Source organism: Neopelma chrysocephalum, unplaced genomic scaffold (assembly GCF_003984885.1).
Source record: "Neopelma chrysocephalum unplaced genomic scaffold, ASM398488v2 Primary Assembly neopelma1_26, whole genome shotgun sequence".
NCBI lineage: Eukaryota > Metazoa > Chordata > Aves > Passeriformes > Pipridae > Neopelma > Neopelma chrysocephalum.
Window position 1 is genome coordinate 4,510,857 of NW_020897695.1, and position 26,153 is coordinate 4,537,009.

The 26,153-nt window shown below is 36.0% G+C and overlaps 1 protein-coding gene across 2 annotated transcripts in view; it reads left to right on the top strand.

Moving 5' to 3' along the window:
- KCNH8 (potassium voltage-gated channel subfamily H member 8) overlaps positions 1-26,153 on the top strand; it is a 179,983-nt gene that overhangs the window by 34,393 nt on the left and 119,437 nt on the right. For both annotated transcript variants that reach the window (XM_027675368.1, XM_027675369.1), the window contains exon 2: positions 23,505-23,738. In XM_027675368.1, the coding sequence (XP_027531169.1) occupies positions 23,505-23,738 (234 nt within the window). The remainder of the gene's footprint in view (positions 1-23,504; positions 23,739-26,153) is intronic.

The window sequence follows — 26,153 nt, forward strand, 5'->3', positions numbered from 1 at the left end:
GAACTTCTTATCCTTCTCATATGTATGTTGTTTTTTGCATACAAGAAAAGTCCCTTTGTTATATACCAAAGTTCCTGAAAGTAAATCCTTTAAATCAACTTCTTTTCAGAAAAGTTGGTCAAGATAAATCATATTACATAGCAAATTAGGCCATATATAGCTGGAGTTAGGTCCCTTGCCTTGTCAGGTCTGATACCATCTGTAAGAAAACATTTTATTCAGGACCTGTTTGGCAGATAGTTTTACACAAGGGCATATTCAGAATTTCTGCCCCTATTTATAAACAACATGAGTCATACAAGATGAGTCATGAGAATAACTGCGTATAGAAATGTGGGACTGTATTGGGTAAGGTTAGACCATTGATTCTTGCTCAAGAATAAGCCCTAATTTATAGAGTATTTCAGTGCTTCCTGGCCAATGTGAAGCTGTGTGCAATGCCAGTGTGGAGTCCCCTGGATGAGAGGAATCAGGTGTCGAGGGCAGACAGATGTTTCTCTTTGCAGTCAACCACATCAGGCAATTACCATGAACCAGCAAGCCTGACCATGCATATTAGCTGGTGCTTCTCTATAGACTCTGGTTTCTGACTACGTTGAAGGCTTGTTCCAGGACAAAGGCACAGGTGACCTGAAGTCAGAGGGTGTTTGGATCGCCTTTTGCATTTATAGTGGAGTAGAGGCATTCTGAAATGTTTGTGCAGGTATGTTCTATAAACAAAGGGCACAAAATGGAGCTTAACTTTCCAAAGGATTGAATTTAAACTGGTTTTCAGTGAGAGCATTTTAAAAAAGATTTCACCCTGTTTTAATGTGGATAGAAATAAACAACTTCAGGGCGTGATTCATCTGACCTGTTTGTGACATCTCCATAAAAAGAGATGAATGGGGACTAGGAAATACCCACTACTGTCCTTCCATCTACAAAGATGTCTTGACCAGATGTCTACTTCAGATATGAAGTACATTTAATCATATGAGACTTAACCAAGATTTTAGGAATGAACATTTTTAAAACTACAGTGAATATACACCTTTTCTTTCATATACACCTTTCATATACAGCTTTTCTTTCATGTATGTGGCTTAGTATCTGTTGTCTCAGTATCTGTTGTCTCAGGCATCTTTGAGGAGAAAATAGCTTAAAAGATTTGCTGCACAAATATTTCAGAGCATACTTAACGTGGGAGGCAAGGGCATGGAATCCTGAAGTCTCTGTAATATTTCTTTCATAATATGGGAGTTGGGCTGCTCGGGGAAGTGGTGGATTCACCATCCCTGGAGAATTTAAAAGACGTGTAGATGTGGCACTTAGGGACATCATTTAGTGGTGGACTTGGCAGTGCTGGGTTAATGGATGGACTAAGATTTTAGAGGTCTTTTCCAACCTAAATGAGTCTATGATTCAATTGAAGACTACACATCACAGAACTTCTTTCAATTTTTTCTGCCTAATCTTCAAACTGGATTTGTGAGGGAGTTGGTATTTTGCTTCAGAGAAGGTATTGTCCCTCTACGTATGCTGAGATTCCTACAGAACCTTACTTTTGATGGAATGAGGATAAAATTTCCAATGCGTAGTTACATAAATTGGAAATTTTTTCTTTATTTATGCATAACTACATAAATAAAGAAAAAATATTTTTGGAGTTCTTATCCTTTCTTACTCATCCTTGCCACTAAAGAAAATTCTATTCTTTCTGTTCCTACAGTTTCCCAGTTTTACTAGTTTAGTACCTTTATAAATTTAAAGCAGTGTAAAATTCCCTGCTAAAATCTCACAGTGGGGCACAAATATTATTCATGACTTTTAGAACTTCTTGATAGAACAAGACAAGGTCAAAGCAGTATATTAAAAGATTATTCTTTCTTACTAAGTATTTATGGAATGTATACTTTAGAATAAATGGTGCCTGTATAGAGCTAATCTCCATGTCAAGGAGAGACAGTTAGCTGGCTGCAGTCAGTGGTTGTTGATTCAAACAACCAATAGGATTGGCTGAGTTTGTGACCACTGTTGACTGCTTAGTACTTGGCATTGGTACCTTTAATTGGCCTGTTTTTTTATCAGCATAGACTTAGTCAAAATTCCTGAAACATGGCAAGGTGAAAACTTTTATTCTATACTGCATGGGAAAACTTCTCTTTTCACATGTAGTGCCAAAGAAAGATAGAGTAAGGTTTTTTATCAACAGGCAGTAAGAAAGAGGCTATGCTGATCTTAATTGCCCGGGTTTTTTGCTTGTTTGTTTTGTTTGTGGATTTGCTCTTTTTTCAGGGTGGAAGCTTGATGAATAGGTGGTTGCTATATGCATAAGAAATGTACTGTGCCATAGACATCAGGGACAGAGAATGGCCCCGGATTATCTAAATATAGATGCAGACTTTGAGATCAGCTTCATCGTTAAGCCAAACATAGAAGTCTAGTTTTGGTAACATTTTCTGTTCTCTGCACTACAAAAAGCTTGAGCTTTGTATAAATAATTCTGCTGAATGCCAGGCATCAGGGAACTAACCTCAAATCTTAATGATGGTTTTTATTCAAAATTACTCTGATGCCTGCTCAGCTAGTGCCAAGAAAAAATCTAGGAGTTGTTAATTGGGGTGAGATAAGGAAAGGGTTTAATTGTGCCAAGGCAATTAATGGTACACAACGCGCGCTGGGCTGTGCCCGAGATGTTACATTTATAACAATCCCAAGTGTGTCCTCCCTGTAACTTTTGCTCTGGTCCACCCCCTGGCCCACCTCCGGGAATTGGGTCTGGGGTGCTTTTCGGGACCTTCTCTTCATCGTCCTTCATCATCTTTGGGGTACAGAGAGCAGAGTCACCCAGTTCTTTGACTCTGTCCTGCGGTTTAGGCCAAGATACAAGCGTTTCCCAAACAAGACAGGTTTGCCTTGACAAGAGACTAAACATCTTCTACTGGATACGGGGATAGGGCTGATATGGGGAGTATGGAATGTATAAACTAAGGGGTGCTATGGGGAAGAGGGAGAAAGGGTTGTTTCTAAAATCTACTTCTATTACCTATAAAACTTATAAGGTAGAAAAATAAAAAAACATTAGGGGCTTAAGGCATCAGTCACAACATCAATATATTTTTAGTGCTTTTTTCTTTCAAAACACTGAAAAAAATATAAGCTAATTAATTCTGGAATCTACTAATGAATCTTTCATTGTGCTCTAGAAGTCTGGAGAGTCAGACTTCTGCAGGAAAAAAGGAGTCTACAGTGACAGCTGTGCCACAGAAGGACATAATTTAAAAGGCAGATAACCGAAATTGTCTTTTCTTCCTGTTAATAGTACATTTAAAACTATGATGGTGTCCTTCTTATTAAAAATAATATTATATGCACAAGGCAGCTTTTTCTTGTGCAGTCATTAAAAAAAAATTAATTCAGGTAGGTATAAGCAATACCTGCACTCCAATTAAAATATTCAGTTAAAAACAACGAGGAAAAGACGAGTGTTGTTAGGCTCCTAATGTAAGAGACTCGGAGTTGGTTGGGTTTTTTTCAATGTAGCTGGCATTTTACAGCAACTCTGAATATCATGAAAAGGTTGAAGTTGGAGGGAATTTGGTTGGAGATTTCAGAAAAGAAGAATGCCTGTGTCTACTGTCCTGATTTACTGGGTTACTACTGGGACAATACCCACGATAAAACCCAGTTAATAGAGGGAGGTTTGCATGAAACTACTTAAAGAATACTGGGCTTTGAAAACAGAGGCAATTCAGTCAGTCCATTAGCCTCTACATGAAATTTATGGAGAAATCAGAAGAGTTAGGGGTGACTCACATCCAAAATGCATAATAACATGGGATATTGATTACTGTGATTGGCTCATGTGCTCTCTGACCCAGTGAATATTATCCTTCATGTGGAACAGAAAAGACTGAGAGACAGAAATTGAATGCATACTCTGAAAATTCAGACATTTACAGATACAACCCATTTGGGATCAAATCCTGCATGCCAGATGAGTGTCCAGTCTTCTTAATTTCTGATTATTGGGAAAAAGGAGGAAGGCAACCAGCACAAAGATGCATGCAAGTCTCCCTTTCTACTTGGAAGGGAAGGTTCCTCATGTGAACAAAATCTGTATTTCCAGACAAGCATTTCTTACAAAATTGGCTCCCTGCTCTCAGGATACTCAATTCCATGGAGCTACAGGGCTTCATCGGCGAGTTTGTAGTCTAAGTCTTGTCTCAAGCTCGCTGTTGGAGTTATAATTGACAAACTCTGCTGTGACTCTTTTACATATGCCTCTTGTTGCCACTCAGGTTTATGCTTCTATGGTGTAATAAACTTGAATCACTGTATCTAGGGACCACTTTCAAAGCACACTTAATAAATGCAGCCACTCCATAAACACTGCTTTTAAATTGGATCTGGCAAAGCAGAATATGTAATAAATGCATGCTTAATTGATGGAACAACTCTAATTGCATTCACTCATAGAATGAAATCCAGAACAAATAGATGCCAGTTTCAGAGTGGGGAAATCCTGTCTGTTTGCTACATCTCTTCATACATAATGGGAATTCTTATCATTCCGAAATGGGCTGCCATGTCAGACTTAGCCAGTTTATTGATATTTCTGCTTATATCGCTCATTTTAATGCAGGTTATTGCATTCCTACATATTTCTAGTGTCCAAAGAAGGCCAACAAAGCTAGTGAAGGATCTGGAGCACAAGTCTTATGGGGAGTGGCTGAAGAGCTGGGGTTGTTTAGCCTGGAGAAAAGGAGGCTCAGGGGCGACCTCATCACTCTTTACAAATACCTGAAAGGAGGTTGTATCAAGGTAGGGTTGGTCTCTTCTCCCAGGTAACAAGTGACAGGACAAGAGGAAATGGCTTCAAGTTGCAACAGGGGAGGTTTAGATTGCATATCAGGAAAAATACCTTCATCAGAAGGATTGTCAAGCATTGGAACAGGCCACCCAGGGAAGTGGTGGAGTCACCATCCCTGGAGGTATTTAAAAGACATGTAGATGTGGCACTTAGGGACATTGCTTAGTGGTAGACTTGGTAGTGCTGGGTTAATGGTTGGAATCAATGGTATCTGAGGTCTTTTCCAACCTAAACAAATCTGTGGTTTGAAGTTTTTATTAGCTGACTTGGAAAATATTGTAATAATTGACAAGCAGTTGTTGCAAGCGACATAATGACTGCTTAATTAACACTTATTTCTGTCTATGTGCTTGAAGAAATGTAAGTACACATTTTCAGTTTAACCCAACTTCAGTTATTCTACTTATTCTTTTTAATCTTAAGGTTGAGCACAATGTCTCAGCTTACAGCAAGTTATTAGATTCATTCAGCTTTTCCTGGTTGTCACGTGAAAAGGGAGGGGAGTTACCTGATGCTTAGTGTGGGGAGATTTTCTCAACCCTTAGTGATTTATTTGTATGTCAGTGCCCCAGGAAAGCTGAGACCCTTATGCCCAACCAGTCTGTCAGTGTCCCATAAGGGGACCCTTCTCTGAACGGATTCGCTGGATTAGAGGGTGATTTGACTGCCCTTTTCAGGAGGGTTAAGACAACAGCTTGGCAACCCCTCAGCAGGTCTTCCCAATGTGTTATACACTGCTGGCAACTGCTAGTACCTATAAAGGACTCACTCTAGCAGTTTACAGAATAAGTCTTTATTAGTACAAATTGTGACAGGTTAATAAAGTTCAAGGGTTGCTGTTGATAGTATCTGACTGGAAAAACATGTTTAAAGCAACCTACTATGCTATGAAGCCAGTTCTAATCCTAACGGCAATACTTAGTGTGTAGAAAGTATGATTCTTATCTGATAGGCATCCCTGTAGGGGAAAAAGACAGGTTCAGCCCATCAACTGATCCCAGAAGTTTCAGTGGAGTCTTCCTGAATTTTCTGCTTATTCTCAACTTACTTTCATACTATCTCTTTAGGTTTAGGTGGAGCTTGAGTGACTTAAGTCACAAGAAATGAGAAAAATTTGAAAGGAAGTGAGAAACAAAGGGGAGATAGAAAACAGGGAAGTGAAATAAACATGAGAGAGAAAGAAGTATCAGTCCATCCCATGTGACATAAAAAAAGAACGAATCCCCAAACAAAACCAAATTCCAAATGACCCCCACCCCAATGTAATAATTCATGTGAATCCAGTAATTTGTTTGGGAAGACTGGAACCCATTTTGATATAATTCAGTCTGAGCACTGATTCTTAAGCACAAATCTATTATAAATGTTTCTGTGTTTTGATTGGATCTGAATTTTATTTAAATTTAATTTACTTCAGTTTTATTTTACTTAGCTTCTGGTGGAATATCAGGTGCTAAAATTGCAAAATAATATTTAATAATTGAGCTTGTGGACTGAGTCTTCTCCAGCAGGCCTTGTATGCTGGACCACAGTCAGCTCAGACAGCACAGTTTCATGCAGAAGTGGGTCACTTAACAAAATCCATCAAAAGTCCTCTTTTCTTCTAAAAGTAGACTTTTAGATGTGGCAATAGTAGTGATGGCCTTGCTCTCTGTAGTTTCTTCATTTTTTCTGCTTAGTGATTTGCAGATAGATGCAATATTGCAGAGGTTTGACACATGTATGAGTTGAAGTTGAATTAACTTTTGATCTGGTGTCAGGGAAAACATTGATTTTGTTACAGTTGTTGTAGGTAAAAAGATGGGAATTTTTAAGAGATTGAACCAAGGGAGTAGTTATTCAGTGTGCAATCGCAGGCGAGATCTTAAAAGACACAGACACTCCATTCTAAACTTTACATAATGCTCCATGTGCTAATGATCAGAAAAATCATATTATAAATTAAATTGCAGAAGTTGCAGAAGCCTTTTATCTGTTTGAAATGTTTTTTCTATGAAAAATATTTTGAATAGTATATTAATGCACTTTTTGAGATGCCATTGGTGTTGCTTTTTTTTTAGAGTTTATAAATATTCTAAGTGTATTAATTTACTAAGCAATTTGTCCTTTTGATACTATTATACTTTGTCCCATAAGCAGATAAAGATGAAAAACCTATCAAGACATGTTTTAAGCTTGTCATATATTTTCAGATTGACAGATGAATGCTGTTTGGCACCCTTGTTTTGCAAGGAGAAAGAATTTTAAAAATGAAACAACAACAAACCAAATATAACAAGAGAATAAATAATGTAACATCTGTTCTGAAATGGAATGAAACAGTTTATAATAGGGAGAATGCGGAAATTTAGAAACAAATTCTGTTTATTGAACTAAAATTAACAGCAACCTAAAATGATTATTGCCTTAGTTACTGATTCACTGATTCTCTCTGATAACAATATTACAATTTAATAAAATTGTTTAATTGCTAGATTGTGATCCTAAAATTATTGTCTCTCCTTGAGTCTGCATAGAAAATATTTTGTAGAAGATGCAAATGAATATTATTGAAATCAGAATCTAATTTGCCAGCTGGGCAAAAGTGCCAGGGGAAAAGTGCTGGATTCAATTGAAATACTTTTCAAAAGTACTGAAGCCTAATCCAAGTTTCCAGATTTCTATCTCTTCTAGAGTAAGATAAATTTATTACTGTCAAATGAGTTGCCCTGGAGATGTACCAGAGTAAATGATAGAATAGAAAATGAGATTTTAAATACATATATCTAAAGATGAAAACCCCACTTTTAAAAGTGGAAAAAACATATATTGATTAATGCCATTATTCCTTGTCATTATGAACTTATTTCTTTAGGGAATTAAGGAAAGAAAATGATGATGCATATCAGGAAGGGATTTTGGTTTGGTTCTCCCCTCCCACCTTGCTTCTTACCTTTACATTAAATAGTAAAGTACATTTGGGTAGTAACAGAATCATAGGATCATAGAATGGGTTGGGTTGGAAGGGTTATTAAAGATCATTTAATTTTAACCCCATGCTGTGCACAGTGAACTATTTCACTAGACCAGGTTCCTCAGAGCCCCATCCAACCTGGTCTTGAACATTTCCAGGTATGGGGCATCCACAACTTCTCTGGGCAACCTGTTCCAGTGCCTCACCACCCTCACAGTAAGGAATTTCTTCCTAGTATCTAATCTAAACCTACTCTCAGTTTGAAACCATTCCCGCTTGTCCTGTCACTACATGCCCTTTTAAGTAGTCCCTGTCCTTCAGGCACTGGAAGGCTGCAATTCTGGAGCAGCTGGAGCCTTTCTTTTTCAAGGCTGAACAATCCCGATTCTCTCAGCCTTTCCTCACAGGAGAAATGCTTAATCACTCTAATCATCTTGGTGACCCTCCTCTGCACTTGCTCCAACAGGTCAATGCCCTTCCTGTGCTGGGAACTCCAGAGCTGGGTGCAGGTGGAATATCACCAGAGCAGAGTAGAGGGGCAGAATCACCTCCCTCGACCTGCTGGCCACGCAGCTTTGAATGCAGCCCAGGAAACAATTGGTTTTCTGAGCTTTTAGCACCCATTACTGGCTCATGTCCAGCCGCTTATCCACCTGCACCATGAAGTCCTTCTTGGCAGCACTGCTCTCAACCTGTTCATCCCCCAGTCTGTATTGGTATTGGGGGTTTCCCCGACCCAGGTGCAGCTTGAGCCTGTCCGGGTCCTTCTGAATGGCATCCCATCCTTCAGGTGTGTCAACCACACCACTCAATTTGGTGTCATCTGTAAAATTGCTTGATTCTTTTTTTCTTATATATATAATGCTTTTGTTGTGCTCACAACTCCAAAAAGAAGTGAAAGCCAAAGAGGTTGCACTCAAACAAGATTTTATTAGGATGCATTCAACTGAAGATTTTCAGACAGATTTAACACCTATTAAATGGAAAATAATTGTGGAGAGAGAAAGAATAGAGTTTAATCTTGAGATACTAATATCATACTTACAAAAATAACCTTTTTTAATGTATATTGTGACGAACAAAATAAGATGATATGTCTAGAGACAACTTTTGTATAAGTTTGAAATCAAAGCAAAGAAAAAAAAAGCAAGAGGAAAATAATAATAAGGGGAAATAAAGGGGCACTTCAGCACCAGCGCTTTCACAGCTCCTGTAGGAATCTTTTAAGGATTGTAACCATGTTTTACATCTTCAGTCAATAGTAAGCTTGAGAGTTTCTATTCTAGCTATTACTTTTTAGTTATGGATATGGTGTCTTTGAACCATTAACAGTGATATTTAAGTTTGAGCAGATTAACACCCCAAAGGATGAATTTACTTACAACTTTTTAACTAAAAAAAAGATGCAACACCCTAAAAAGCCCAGTGACTGAAATGGTTTATATGTACAACTTGAAAAAAACAGCTGTCTTCTTGTGGACAAATATTCTGAGGAGAGTCACATCTGATCTGGGCTCTCCTGGCCAGAAAAACTACAAAACTTATCCACTGGACACTTATACTGTGCAAAAATAGTGTACAGTGGTGAACTAAAACAAACACCTTCAGATGAGCAAAACCTAAGTGTATTTTAACAATACCCATAAAAAGTATTAATGCATACTCTGCATCAGAATGCTATTTTTACTGATTCTGAATTGATTTAAATCTATATGAAGAAAGCTAATTTTAGAGATTTTCACTATTTTCATTATGCCACAGCATTATATCATCCTAAAATTGTGAGAGGAGTGTTAAAACTAATATAATAATGCAAACACTTCTTTTTTTCTCATTCCAAGAAAACAAAATGTGTGCTATATTATTCTCTGTCAGTTTTTCTTCCCCAGAAAATAAACTTGGGATCTTGCTGGACAAATTAAAAAATATTAAGTTTGTGTAACTGGCTTGCAGAAGAAACAATCAAAAGCTATATAAAATATTTCAAGCCATTTGTTTGGCTCTCAGCACCTGTGAAGTTCCATGTGGCTTACCCATGGCTCCTGAAGGAAAGATGTCCAACTCCTGTGTCTCCAGCAAATCAACCAGCATGCACACTTTGACAGGCCAGGAAAATGTGCTCTGCCTATTTGTGTAAGAACTGAAAGCAAACTAAAATAGATAGACCTGAAGAAGAAAGGGAGGAACTGGAGGAATTGTGAGGGGTGTATGTAAGGAACACTGCAGTAGAGAAGGAGGAGGACTTAAGTATTGTGGCATAAGGAAAGGAGTTATGAAGATGCTCTTTTCCTAGTGGACTGCGTTCAAGAAGTCAGTGGCTAGGAGCTTCACATCCATATACCTGATGATCCTAGAGGTCTTTTCCAATCCACACAGTCCTATGATTCTGTTATTCTATATCCCATTAAAGAAACCCAAATTTTTGTATTTTCACAGTTAATAGTTAAGGAGCTTCTATAGTAGAGTTGCTGTAACTCTATTGGGAAGGACCTCCTTTTTTCCCCTTCTTACACTAATTAGTATTTTTCCCCTTCCTAAAGTTTGAAATCAGGTATAGAAAATGCAAATACAAAGCAGCAAGCATGCAAGCACCTCATTTCCTTTCGAAACAAAGCTGGCCTGGACATTGTCTGGGCAAAAGCACCAGGAAATACATCATTAATGGTGTTGGTTAACCATCAGTAATTCTGAGTTCTGAGAGGTGGGGTGCTGAATACAGTGGGACATCAATGAGGCACATCTATCTCATGGCTGAGAAACAGTCTTCTTGTGCATTACCAAATTCTTGAAAAGTTTTATAGGTTGAATACTAATCTGGTTATAAATGTGTTCTGTGTTCACTTGTCATTTTGCACAGAAAAAAATCCTTTAGGAAATGAAACACCTCAGTTACAAAAATAGGTTGTCATGATCAATACAAATCTTGCTTACATGCCCATGTAACAACATAAGTGCTTGGCTAGATATGGATTTTAATTTTTCTCTAAGATTTTTTTAGAAACAAATCATACTGAGTTTGGAAATTAAATAAAACAATGGGTCATTTCTCTCTTCTAATCTGGTTTGAGTAACAGAAAGTAAGTAAAACTTACTCATTAGTTTCACCAGCTGAATAAGACTGGCTCAATTAGCATCAGCTCCCACTTCTTCAGCATAACTAAGAGCAGTACCTTAAAATGTCTGGCGTATCAGTAAGAAATGAAGAAACAGCTAATAATCAGAAACTAAATATTCAGATAATTACATACAAATATTTTGAAAAATGTGAATGTCATTGGATTTTAATTGAAAACATGGTTACATGGTACAGGAATATATTTGTAAAGTGAAATCCTTAAGGTTGTTTCTCTTTACAAAAATGTAAGTAGTATAGTTTCCTTCACTTCTTGTTAAAGCTGAAATCTGAACAAATGATTGCTAGGTTATTCAGTTTTCTGCTGCGGACTTATAGCTGATAGCAGAATCTGTTTTAGTTGTATCTCTTGAAGGCTAGGATAAGATAAAGGGACTCAAACTCTGAACAAGGCTATTCGTTCTTCTCTAGGAAAGATAAAATGGAAGAGAAAGCTGTTCAGGAAGAAGATTGGTTGTTAAATGCTGCAAAGGCAGAGGTCTATGTAACTAACCTTTGTGTTATAACCTTTTAGTAGTGTAGATTGAAGATCAAGAATGTGTGAATCTTGCTTAATGCAAGTTTGAGGCAAATGCTATTTCTATTCCACTCTCGTTAGTACCTATTTCCTAAATCCAGTCAAAGACAGATACCATAAAAATCAACATAAAGCCGCTTTCCTAGGGATTCACACTGCCCAAAGAAATAGTGATAGTTCTGGGGACTGCACTGGCAGAGGAGACCAGAACAGGTAGGTAAATATAAGAAATATATCTGTCAGTTGTTCAAAGCAGAGGACCTGGATGACCTCTACAACTGAAAGAAACTGCTGAGAGTACCTCTGAAGAAGAAAGTTTAGGGCCTATGGCATTCATACATTAGCAATTTACTCATTCATTAAAAGTGTGGGGGAAAAAAAACCAAACTGAAAATATTTTGCTGAAATGTCACCAGTGTATTACTTTCCAGAGGTCCAAGCATATTTACTTTTCTTGCATGCTGCAAAAATGTCAGTTAATCCATTATTGAGGCTATATCCTGAGAAGAACAAAAGCTCTGGGAAATGGTTTTCTTTATTTCTTTTCTTAATTGATTTTTGTCCCTGTGTGCTGTTTCACATTTTCATTACTATGCCATAATAAATGATAAAAAGAAATAGCTTATCCTTATAACTTTTGGTTTCTGTTTTTTTATAAAGCCAGAATAATACACAATGAAAATTCATTTATTTGAAACTTTGATACATAAGTTTAAATTATTGCATTACATACACATTTTATTATTTAAATAATTTTTGAAGACATGTTCTTATGAAGCAGATATTATATAAACAAGGTATTTTTAGAAGCAAATTTAAATGTTAATTAAAAGCTAGTTAGTAGTACTTCCAGAGAAATACTTAATACATTTCCTGCTTCTGAAGAACCCTTTGAAATATAGTTGATTATTTTGTGGGCTAGAATGTGGAATTGTTGCTCTGGGACAAGCCCAAAACTTAGTCCTATGACAGTATTCCAATTAATTTTGAAGGATGCTAATCAATCACACATTTTTATATACCGAAAAATAAACTTCAAGGTACTGTTGTAAAAATTACCTCTTATGATGGCATTGATGCTAAAAATATTTTAATACTATCTAAAACCCACTGTTTATGCAATTTTCCATTTGGAATATCTTCAGTGGAGTGAGGAAGCAAAGCCAAGAGGTTAACAATCTGATCTGTGCAGACATCTGTAACCCACAGCGTCGTCTAGAAATGGCAAGCTAATTATGTCAATGGTGACTTTCCTTAATTCCCCCCTCTTTTTTTTTTCCCCTCTTTCTTATTTTTCCTGCCTCTTCCACTCTTTACTGACTCTTAATTTAAATTTTGGTTCATGAATTAAGCAGCTTAGAGCTCTTTCTTTTATTATTTTCAGGGAAAATGCTCATACAACATCCTAGAACATAAGAGTAACAAAGTGGGAGTAGTTAATAACACTGGCAAAGGATAGAGAGTGCGATGGGAAAAGGAAAACCCTGCCAAGTGGCCAGCTGGGAGAAGCAGTGACAGGTTTCATAGAAGGGCTCTGGGCAATTCTTCAGTGCATCAAGTGGCAATGAGGTAGATGATTTTTCACCTTGGAAGAAGTCGCTTCCCAACATTCCTGTGGAGTTGAGGCTCCTGACCCCAGTAGTGAGGCTAAAAGAAAGGTTTACATCCCTTCAGTACTGTGGCCACCTGAATTGCAAAAGGTTATGAAATGGACCCAGGCATTTCTGCTGGTGTATATGATGCTGCTGGTTAAATTCTCCAACTGATTTTTAGTCTCTCTGAATTATTTTTTACTTTCAAAACAGTCTCTAGAACAGCAATAAATTTCCAAATTTATAGCATCAGATCGCATAGGAAATGTGGCAGTAAAATCATGTTGTAATTTATAGCTTTCTTCTACTTTTGGTGCTTTCAGTAAGTGTTTTTTATAGAACCTTGTGCAGTTTGTACTAAATAACTTTTTTATTTCTGTATTTTTAATATTTTTCTCTGTTTGCTCAGAGTGCCACTTTTACTTGATGAGACAGAGGTATAAATACTCGGCTTTCTACAAATTATTTCAAAATTCTCAGAATGAATAAGATAATTCTCTCTCGCATGAAAACTTTCCAACCAGATATAAGCACCTGCTGCCATTTGTCAAGATATTTTTTATCACTTTCTTCAGATTGGGCTTTGGAGAAACAAGGCAAACTAACTCCTATAACAACACTGGATTTAGATTGCAGCATCTTTATACTTCCTTCTTGTGGAAGAAAAGTAGCGTTGCAGGGTCTTGCAACTAGAGTGCCAACACCTGGGGGTTTTTTACATGAAACTATTTTGGACCAGTAAGAAGAATTTGGTCAAAACTTCAAATGTAATTTGTATGTTTTGACCAATAAAATTGTCAGAAAAGTTACCTGTTTCCCTAATGACACTGGTTGACTGGAGTACAGTTAAAAGATAACATTTTCCTGGTATTTTGGAGATTTGTGTCTTGCATTAATTACTGAGCACTGGCATGTTGTTCTGATGTGAGTCTCTTTCTGAAGTAAGGTTTGTTTTTTTTCTATTTAGATAGCACTTTGGGGTGAGAGGGTGGGTGCCATTTTGTTCCATGGCAGAATGAAAATAATATTTGCTTTAGAAATGCCAATGATATTTAGAAATGATACTTAGCCCCTTTATCTCCTGTAAAAAAAGAACTAGAAATAGAACATAGCAAGCAGACACAAAAAGGTCTAGTTTTGAGTAACTATCTTCAGTCCAGTCATGATTTTTTTTTTTATTTCTTCTCTTATCTGGACTGCTTAAATTCTTTGAGGTTCAGTTCAGCAAATTTCTTTATTATAGCAGTCTTTTCCTCTTTCGAGACAATACTTAGTCCAAATTATGTTTTTCTTCCTCTAAATAGTCAAAACCCCAGCAATTTCCCTGTGTATTTATATATGTTTATATGCACTCCTCTACTGCAAAGAAGTTCCAGATGCTTTGAATCTTCCCGACCATATCCACTTCTTCAGCCAAAATCTGGATTTTTTCTTCAGAAGACCATCTTATAGCAATGTTCACCTCAAGTCTTTCTGGTTCCCCAAACAGCTTCTTCACTTATTTGTGTATCTTAAATAAATCAGTAGGTCTAAACTCAGGTGCTCCTGCTCCTGTGCCAATCATTCAGGAGGTCCATAGCAGCTTCATTACAAAAAAAACCCAGCCTATGGTTATTCTACTTGTTTATTGTACAACAGCATTGATTCTTCCACAGTTTTTTAAGGATTTTTCCTCTGAATTTTTCATGAAATCATTCTCAGCTAGGAAAGTCACAAGATGGTTTATTTTCCTTTGATTATGATAACTTAATTACATTCTTCCCTGTAACCTCCCTCTCATCCTTTTCCACACTCAAAATATTGTGTTTTTACAGATTTTGCTCAAGACATTGTCAGTGAGCCCTCCATTGCAATTCTTAGAATTATTTTGATTCTGAAAGGATGAGTTTGGGATATAGAGTGTAATTCTTTATTATGGCAAATAGGGCATTTTCTTTTCTGAAAATGACATTTCCTGGACACTGTTCATCATTTTATGAACCATTTTTAATATGATTTCTGTCAATTTTTATGAACTTTCTTTGAACAGACTTTCTTTTCCGCTACATTATTTCAGATGAGAAAACTGCATGCAGAAATTCTTGCTGTTTACCGAGAACTCATTTCACTGGACTATGCACATGAGAGTCTTCTTTTCCTCCCCATTAAAATTAACTCGAGATTACCCTTTAACTTCAGAGACTGGGAGAGGAACCTGTAAACTGCTAGGGTCCAAAATGGTTGCTTTTGATCATAGAGTTCTGACACCTTAATATTGAAGTACAATAATTATAGGGAGAAATCAACACAGTAAAAGTCACCACAAGCTGGCATGAAATTGCCATGGGGGTCATACAGGATTGTTAAAGTGACAGTGAACAGCTGAGAAATTATGTATATGAGCTAGTATACATGAAAATCAGCTTTGAGCCTCTTTGAGTAACAACTTCTGGGGAGTATAGCACTTGTATAAAATGATGCATGTTTCTTAGAGAATATAAGAGCAATGTGATATTTGATCAGCTAGTTGTTTTGATATTGTTATTTGGATATCTCGCCTGTGGAAATGAAAACTGTATGCAAAAGCTGTGTGCTGTTACAATGTCCAGGACCAGATGCATCTGGTCCAAGGGTGAAAAGCTGAGGATGCTGCCACACCCTCTGTGTAGTTCAAGTGCTGCATTAGGCAGACAGTGGTGAGGAAGGATGACTACTGCCTTGACTTTAAACCCACACCTAGATCTGGTTATGTTTTGAGGATAAATCATTTTATTCAGATGAGGAACCTTGGCATGAAATGCCCCAGTGTCACCAGAGGAGAATTTGTATGTTTATGATTCATGCCTCACTGGAGTCTCTCCACAGGACATAGCTTCTTCTCCATTACTTTCATAGTCATTTCCAGGGCTGAAAGTGTAATGCCTCCTTCATTCTTTTTGTGAATAGTGACTTAAAGTTTCCTTTGCTTAGCACACACAGAGTAAATAGATTCTGGGGTCTTTGCACTAATATTCCTTTATATTTCTGTGTTGAAATAATAATATATAAAAATATTTATGTACTTACTGATACCTTTCTTTGTTTACAGAATCCACAATGTTTTGTTAGGTTGGGTTTTTTTAATATGGTCACTTTCAAAGGGGAAACAAATTTCCACAGAATCTACTCATTTCAAGTCATAAGATGAAACTTTCTTAATAGTAGGTAAATGGTTCTTCCACTCCACATCATCACACTGTAAAGAAATCCAGTTTCTTATTTCCAGTATAGATAGTATCAGGATATTTTCCAAGCCTTTGAGCTACCACTCCAATAAACAGTCTCGTAAGAAGAAAGGAGCATTAGATTTCAAAGAGTCAGGAACATGACCTTTTAAAGGCATTTCACACTGGCTTCAAAATATCTAGCTCTTCCCTGGTAAATCTTTTTTCCCTGTATTCTTCCACCAGCTCTCTTAGCAGCATCTGTAACATCTGGCTGCTCATATATTGCAACATCAGTAGCAGCATGTACATTGAGGACAAATATCCAAAGGGTTATCCACTGCAGTAGTATTATAAACTGGTTCATCAGGCATGTTACATAGTAAAGGCAAGTGTAGGATACTAAACCCACATAATATTATGCAATGGTGAAAGTTTAGTACGTCTGTAAACTGAACACCTATCATGAGTAGGTGACATAGTGCTTAAAACAGCTGTAAAAAACCCCAGCTTTAAACTCCTTGTCTTATTTCTATTTCAGAGAAGTGATAAAAGAAGGTATGGACAGGATCACATAAATATTTGTTGATGATGTGGCTCTTGTCTTTGAAAATGTTTCTATTCTGTTATCTGCAAACCTTTCTCTCGGTGAACACTTGAAACCAAGTCATGGTCCTAGGCTCTAAATCATTGGGCTATATGATTTGAGCTTATGAGAACTCTATGTGTTAGTTTGACTTATAAAAAATTCCACTTCTAACATTCCAGGTGAATTTTAATCAAACAGAACAGTAGGGGAAAAAAAGCCCAGCAAATCAAATACAGCTGGATTACACAAGTGGCCATTCTACCTAGTGGATGAACTTAAAATTTCCATCTGTTTTATTGGAGAAATTGCAAAATATGCTTTGTTTGGAAATGTGTGTGCACTCTGCTCTTCAGTGGGCACTCACAGAATACACCAAACAGCAGCTGAACACTTTCATCAGAATAGAGGGTTTAGTTCTGTCAGAAAAACAAGCACCCAGTGAGTAACTTCTGGATGACACCACACATTGTCACAACATGCTGGTGACTCATGAGTTACAGTGTCTCTTCACTGTTAATGTCTTCTTTTTTCTGTCAATTTTTTTTTCCAGTGCCATGTGCTGTTTAACTTGAAGCACTTCAGTGCCTATAAAACTGGCATGTTAATATTTGACAACTACAATATAGCTTTTTTAGTTACATCAACACTGTGTACTGGCAGTCACTGCAAAATCAATAACACAAATAAAGCATATAAAATAGAATATAATAGTTTTTTAATGAAAAATAAAGTTTTGTCCTAATCAAAGCTTAAGGGTGAGAAAAGAAATATTTAATTGCAAGCTTGATTCAACTGACATCTGTGAATTTATGATTCCAGGTAAATATCAAGAAAAAAGTAAAGAGATATCTTACACTAATTAGTATTTCCTTCTGAGGAAAATATGTAGATGTATACTTCTGCTAGTGGAGCTTAATTCTGAAGAACTTGAAAGTAGTCTCTGCTAAAAGTTCCTCTCCTTTAGTATAGTTCACCCATTACAATTGCACTGATTGTTTATTTGAAAGGTGCTTTTTGATCATAAATGAGCAGTAACAGCAGTGCTACTATTTCAACAAAGTCTTTCTCAGTCTTCTACTTTAGAGTTCAGGTAGATGCAAATGATACTGGGATTAGAAAAACAATAGGAACACACACAGAGATTTCTAATGGAGGAACAAATGATTTTTTTTCCTGTCTAAGACCCCAGGAGCCTGTTTCACCATGAGGTTTATTATTGCTTCTATTTTTATTTACTTTCCCTCTTATAGAGTCTGGCTTTTTGGTGTGTTTTCTTCTAGGAATGAAGAAAGCTACAGTCATTATTCTAGTATTGACCTGATGCACTAATGACAATGAAAGCTGGGTTCGAGATCGTTAAACACTGAATCTCTTAAGTGGCTTATGATCTGTGTTTATCAATAAGAGTAGGGGATGATTTAGCTTCCAGATGCCCAAATTTTGCTTAGATACCTCTATGCTGAACTGCATTACAGACTAACTCTTCTTGTAGCTATAAGTATTGTACACAGTAAGGCATTTTCACTGTCCGACTAAATATTATTGTAAATAAAAAGCGAAAGGTTGCTTTCTTAGCTGTTGAATTCAGAACTTTTCTACATAATGGGAATTATTTTTGTCAGCACAGGTTAAATGGGAGCTATGGCAGCTCACTCCTTGAGCTGAGTCCGTAGGGCTAGGTACTTCAAATATAATTTTGTACTCTTAATTTGTAGCTATTACCCAATTTTATGAATACATTTCCTTTTAATGGAATGACTTGGCCAATTAAATAGATTATAAAGGTTACAGTGGGTTACAGTGATAGGTGTTTTGTCCATCAGTCCATACTTGTAGTTTATAATGCAATAGTTTTACCTTTCACTGTACTACTGTAAATTCATTGGAATATGAATTTATTTTTAGTGAAGGGTGGGAAGAAGTGTCAGTATAATCAGCTTCCTTTTTGACTTGGTTAGATTTGGATAAATCTTGACCTCACATTAGTGACCCAGTCGACTGCCCTGAGATTTTTCATGAAGAACTTTATTATTTGGAAGTGTATGCATTGTAAAAATCATCTTAGTCTCAATCAGATTCAGAGGATTGTATTTGGCAAATATCTAAATATGCTGAGATAAAGTTAAATGTTTCTGTATGCTACTTTAATCATTCAATTAATCAGTAGTCAGTAATCTTAACTGTTAATGTGGTCATGTTCTCTGTAACAGTAATTTGCATGAACATGCAGTGAGACTTCTCTTAAGTTGTCTGTGTAGGAACTGTGGAATCAAATCTAAGTGTAACAAATTATTTCATCCAGAAGAATTGCAGACTGTTCTACAATCAATAGAGTAACTGTGTGAGTCGCTTCATTAATGCAGCTTCTTTGATTGCTAAAGATTTTTTTTCCTTTGTAGGATTTTTTTCTTCCTCTTTAATTCATAAATAATTTAATATTTAAAATTAGAATGGTGGTTGGCTTTACTCAGTTGCACAAAAAGTCATATAGGTGCTCTCTTCATGAAACCATCTAGACTTTGATTGAAAAGAACTTTTAAAAGAACTGGGGAAGCACAATGATGAGGTTTATTTCAGATATAGCTACAGTATTAAAGCAAAAATCCTTTTGTCATTTTTTGGTAGATATGACAGATTTAATAAGGGAGTGCAGAATATAAATGTAACACGATGTCATTACAAACAGATAAATTGTGTGTATTAATTAGGAGGAAGAGTATTATATAAAGACTTTTTCTTTAATTATCTCAATTCCAAAACTCTGTCATGGGATGGTTAACAAACATGATTCTCTGTATCAGATGGCATGCAATATAAATTTCTTCTGTTTCTTCAGTTATAATTTTGGGGTATCAGATCATTGAAACAGGGTAATGATGTGTAAGCCTGTAATTGAAGGTGTAGCTAGCATGGCTCTGGTTCATCTTGTTTGATTGTCTCTGACTTTATGCTGTGTTTCTGGCAGAGGTTACTGGAAGCCATATGAGTCTTCTGTTGATCCATATCCTATCCTCTCCAGTACGTCCTACTTCCAAAATGAATAAAGGCATGCAAGCTCTCAATATTCTTCCTTCCAACTTTCATGTGAAAAAGCAATTGGATCTTTATAGAAAATTAAAGTAAAAGAATCACAGTTGAAAGAAATATGCTTCTAAACTGTGCTGACTAGTCACGGACCTCTGTCATATTCATCCACCTCTGCTGACTTGCTGCTGAAGGAAAACCTTGTGAACATTATTTGATACTTTTGTGTCTAGGCTTCTTATCCCATCTTAACACTTTTAAATCCTCCTTTAAACATCATATGCAGACCTGAACATACAACCATGTGTTTTTATCAAAAGTCAATATACAAATATGCAATTTGAAGACTTTTATTTATTTTGCACAGACTTACAGCACTTAATTTCTGAGCTGAAGAGTGCTAATACAATTTTGTCCAAATCTGTACTTTCTTACACAGTTCTATGCTGTTGTTCCAAATTCCCTGTAGTCTTAAATAGTCCTAAAGGCTCAAGGTTACATCTTTGTCAAGAGATAAGTGTTTAGCTTTAATGTATTTTCTTATCTAAAAAAAAATTTAAAAAAATCTATCAAGTATTGTCTGAATAAAATAACTTAATATTCAGGCCAATGTGCTGAAAAAATAATTCATAATTCAAGAACTTCTATATTATTATGGAAGTGTTCAATCTACACATAAACATATACAAAATTATACAGACCAATAGGTTTGTGTCACTCATTCCAACTTTTCTACTGTAAGTTCAAAGATATCCAAACATGTTGTCTTCCAGTCCATAGATTTCTAACAAATTATTCTAAAGATGTCATTTTTCTTATTTTATATTTTAAGATCTAGCTAGCTATCCCTGAATATAATGGAATTAAATGCTGTGTTTGTTATTTGTGTAACACTGAAGCCCTAATGACAGAAATTTCACCCTCAGTACTTGTTTTTGGAAATATTTTATGGTGCTTTCAGTGCACAAGTAATAGCAAGTGATATTAAAGAGTTCAAGCTATGAAAATAAATTAAAGAAGTAAATAAACTTTTAACCAGAATATTTTAAGATATGAGGTTTCTTTAAATTTTGCTTTATGTAATAGGTAAATGTTAATTATCACTTAATAAATATTATTGAAGAATTTGATGACAGGGTAATTATTGGACATCATGTTTCTTGATCCTTTAATATTACAAGAAATTTTTCAATAAATTATTTAAATATGTCCCTTAGTGTACTAATTTGGGATTATAGGTGCACCTTTCATAGTTATATTTGAACTTCAAGCTCAATAAAAACAGCAAATTGTGATTGCATTTTCCTGATACTGATGCTTTGCTGTTGCATACAAAAAGTTCAGTAAAATTAGGCTTACAAGTCTTATCAGGAATCTGCTGATGTTAAGAGAAAGATTGCCTCTTATTATAGCTGGCACTGGATTGGTATTTAGAAGTAAACTGTTTTCTTCTACGAATGTTAAAGTAACCAATAGTATTCTGGGTTTATTTTGATCTAAATGTCAATAGAGTTTGGCCACCTTAAGTTTTTCATAAAATCATGGTATGCTTGGTAGGCTCCAGTGTATTCCTGTTCATAATGATATTCAAACACTACTGCACATCACCTCTATCTTTTCTGTCATTTTGTCTTTCCATATTCTGCTTCATGAAATTCATAAAAATTAGAATTTGGTAAAAAAAGACAACAGCAGTCTTTGCATCACAAAATTATATCTTAAACAATAGAAACCCAGAGGTAAATTAATTTGATAGCTACAGATGCATTTAGTATGTATGTCTTGCAGTGGAACACTGTCATTATGCACTGCAAGCATATGATTTTAATTCTTTTGGCAGTGTGGGGATTTAGTTTTGTGTTGACAGGGGGAGCAGCATGCTAGTGCATGAACAGTAATGATACTTATTCCCTAGTTAGGCAAATAAAAATGACAGGTTAAGTCAAGCACTGCACTGAATCAGAATACATTTTTAAAACACATTGTTTGGTAAATGCGAAAAGTCTGTTTTAACATACCAATCATTTACTGAAAGACTTTAATTAAATTTAATCAAAATGTGGGTAACTGAAGGAAAGTCTTGAGAGCAAATTGATCATTTAATAAATCTCAAGTGCCTTTCAAATACTGAAATCTTAGCAGTATAAGTTATAGTATTTTATCCCTTGAGTAATTAAAAAGTAACATAGCTGAAGTTGTTGGAATTTCACAGATGTAGAACTCTTGTGACAGTTCAGACTGAAAAGCAGACCTATTTTTCCTCTATTTTAGTTTATGAATTCTGTCCCTCCCTTTCCAATCATGAATAATATATCCCTGTATGGGGTTTAGGCACATCAACCTGAGTTTTCCATTAAAATAGTTCATTATTTTTCTCTTTAAATTTATGAATATTTATCAAGGGATTATGGATTAGTTAATAGTATTTCCTCTTAATACATACACATGAATCCACATGCACATATGTCTGGAAAATGAGAGGTATCTGTCTTGGGACCAGACTCTCTAAGCTCCTCCTAGCAAGTCTAAGATAAACATTCCTTAACAAGCAATAGGCAAAAAATAGTCTTTCCTCACTCAATGTGAAATTTAGACAGATTCCTCCCATAAAACTTTTTTTTTTTCACTTCAAGATAAGGAAACATACAAGCCAAAAAAACCTGTATGAGAAGTTCATGTATTATCTGGAAACGGTCTCCCTGAAAACTGAAAAAGACTGTTAAGTGCTAGAGCTGTTAATAGAAGCTGAAGATGAAAGTCTGAGGCACAAAACCTTCAAGGACATTTCAGCGAGGGACGGGAATGAGCTATGAGGCTGCCAATAGGTTCAGCTATTAGATTTGCCAAAGATTTGAAATCAAATTGGAACATTGCATTTTGTTGCCTGATGTCCATGCCAATATACTGTTCTTGAATGTAGCATACATGATAGTTGCAGCTTAAACACAGTGGAAATTTATAAAGAGCATTAAGTGTAACATAATGGTGAATCTTTTATGTGCCTGTTTCAGACAGGAGAAGTATGGTGGGGCTCTGGAAGACAGCTGACTGATTTTAGATTAAATCTTTTTCTATCAAAAAAAACCCAAAAAAAGAGAGAGAGAAGACAAAAGACAAAATACCCATGTAGCCTGGAATGTCCCTCAATGGTACTTTTAAGGACTCCCTTACAAAATTATACAAAAGAAATTAGTTTGAGTGTTGATAAAGGTCAACATTAGCTTATTGAGAGCATAGAGAGATCCTTTTTTTATGATATTGCTGTGTCTGTTCAGACTCCAGAGTAGTCTGAGTGGCAGCATAACGTAACACGTTTGAAAATTTTCCAAAACTTCGATGTTTGTCACCAGTCAAGGGGTTGTTTTAATGCACTGACATCTATTTCAGAGTTAGTTACCATAAAGTATTCCTTGAGGATGCAGTGAGGCACGCTGTACCAAGCCATGAAGAACCTTTGTATGAAGGTGATCTCTGGACTTTTAGACTTGATTTCATTCCAGAGTAACAAACAGATTCTTGTTTGCAGGCAGTTGGGACTTTGTTTTTAAATGTATGTCCAGTTGCGCCTTCTTATGATGCTAAAGTATTAAGGAAGTATTATGTCAAATGGTGTAGAATTTAGACTGTAATTCATGTTTTACTTTTGTGTTCCTCTACAGATAGTAACTTCATCCTTGCAAATGCTCAGGTGGCTAAGGGATTCCCCATAGTTTACTGCTCAGATGGCTTCTGCGAGCTTGCTGGATTTGCACGGACTGAAGTCATGCAGAAGAGCTGCAGCTGTAAATTTTTACTTGGTGCTGAAACAAATGAGCAGATGATTCTTCAAATTGAGAAATCACTGGAGGAAAAGATAGAATTCAAAGGAGAAATCATGTTCTATAAGAAGAATGGTAAGTCCTTTCCTGTTTTGTTAGTCCTAAAGAATAAAACTTAGTATTAATACATATAATATATAATATTCATTTCTATGTAATGATTTTGTGTGTTTATCATTAGATCTACAAGAATAGATTTCAATAAATACAGTTGAGTACATATTGAGACTATATTTATATTAGTGTTATTGATTTTATATATTACAAGTTACAAAGCTGCACAGCAGAAATTCAGGCTCCTAAACTGCATGGTGAGACACTGTTATCTGCACTCAATATGACACTGCATTTTCTCCTCTTTCTTATATTGAAGTTCTTACCCCTTATTGCTGAAGCTGCAATCAAAATATTCATGTTCACCTTAAGGTAGACAGGCTATGTAAAATTTTCAGTCCCATCAGTAAAATGCTCAGATTTTTGAATGGTCCAAGTAAGCAATTCCATAGACTACAGTATATTTCAAGTTGCTCCACCAAAGTTTTTGCTTCTGTGACAAGGCATTTGTAAGGACAATGTCCTAGTCAAGATGCATAAGCCATGGAAGACAGCAGCCCATGGTGCACACTTAGCAGATTCTTTCATTTATACCAGGTTCCTTCAGTGTACTTATTGCATATATTCCTATTTTCATATTTTTGTGGTCTTCAAACAGGTGAGACCAAGTGTGAGACACTGACAGGACTTCAAGCACCCCTGTGTCATAGGAGCCTTCATCTGTGCTTAATGATCCATGGGCTCAATTAATCCACAGGTGTTGAGCATCATCTTCTGTTTTGTTGTAGGGTGAGAGCTTCTAGGCATATGTTTAGACCCTGTTTTACTCATAAATTCTACCATCTTTACTAATGAAACATTTTCCCTTCAAATATTATTACTATTATATTAAACACCTTAAAAAGTTATTTTCTAAAAGTAATAACAATGTAATGATGAAGACAGCGATGTAGAGTGCTAGGAGAAGGCAGCTTCACTTTAGCACAAAAAGGAGAAATGCTGCATAGTTGACTTGCATTCATGACTGCTGCTCTTCACAGTATGAAAGTTTGAAGTTATTCTGGAAGATCCTGCTAAATGCTTCCTTGTCTTGTCTTTTTGAGGCAACTTGGGAGGGGGGAAGGGTGTTTGTTGTTGTTTTTTTTAGCATAGTTCCTTGAAATTGTTTCATGAAGGTTATTCAAAAAGTAGCTCCAATTTGTAAAACACACCTGAATATAGGGGGAAATGGTATTACTCTGGGAGGATAAGAGCTGCTTTTCTCCAGTATTGTATAGTGATAACTTTGGTGAGAAGAGATTTCAATGTTTGTAAATTAAAGAAGTAAAGCTAACACATTCATTTCATTGTCTTTGTCCTGAATGATAAATTGTGATTCCTTTACATTATGAAGGGGTGCTTCAAACCTATAATTAATACAGGCAAAAAGAGATTGCAGGTCAATTTGCTTATCAGTGAGCTAGCTGAATTACAGATAAATAGATAAAGAGAAATTGTTGAGGCTAAAAGAATTCCCACAATCCATCCTACTTACATCCTTGTGTATAATTTGACTGGAAGCCATTCCAATACATTTTCTGAATAGGAATAAATTTCCCAGACTGCATATTACATTTTTCATTTTCATGTATTTCTGTACCACTGGGAAACAGAAATGAATAGGTATTAAAATAACATGAGACTGTTTTCATATAAAAGCAAAATTTATCTTAAAAAATAGTCTCAGTTTTTCAACAGAGCTACAAAATGCAGGCTCCAAATTTTAGCTAAATGTTTTATGTTTGGGTTGTTGGGGGTTTTATTCAGAAGAAAAATTGGACTTCTGAAGCTGTTAAACTTATTCAACCTGGTCAGAAAAGAGAGAGGGAGAAAAAAAAGAAGGTGTCTTTGTTGCAGAAAAATGTTTTAAGAATATTTTAAGACATAAGAACTTCAGGGATAATATCCCAGAAATGACTGTATGGATAAATTCTGGCTTACCTGATATCGAAAATAATTGTCAGTTGGGCTGGTGCCTACCGTAATTCCAGGAACAGAGGTAGGAGACAAGTAACTAGGAGTGTCCAGTTATCATAGGGTCACATTTCAATGGTAGGACTTCAGGCTGTCAGAGTGGAACTATGTATCTGGCTTTAGTCTGCTATTTAGTACAGACTTGCTCCGTAGGCCCAACTACAAGACCAAATGAACTCTTTCAGGGCTAACTTCAGGGACAGAAGTTCAGCTTCAGGATAATTTTGAGTTCATGGAATAGACTGATGTCCCTCAGAATACTTCTTAAAGCTTAATAATTTGTACTACAATATGGTAAGTGAGGGAAGTGGATGTGTGAACCCAATAACTTATTCTTCATTTCTTCTGGATTTGATCTAAAATGTAGATCATCTGTGTCTTATTTTTTGGGACAGAAATTCAAGCTTACAAAACCGAATAGGC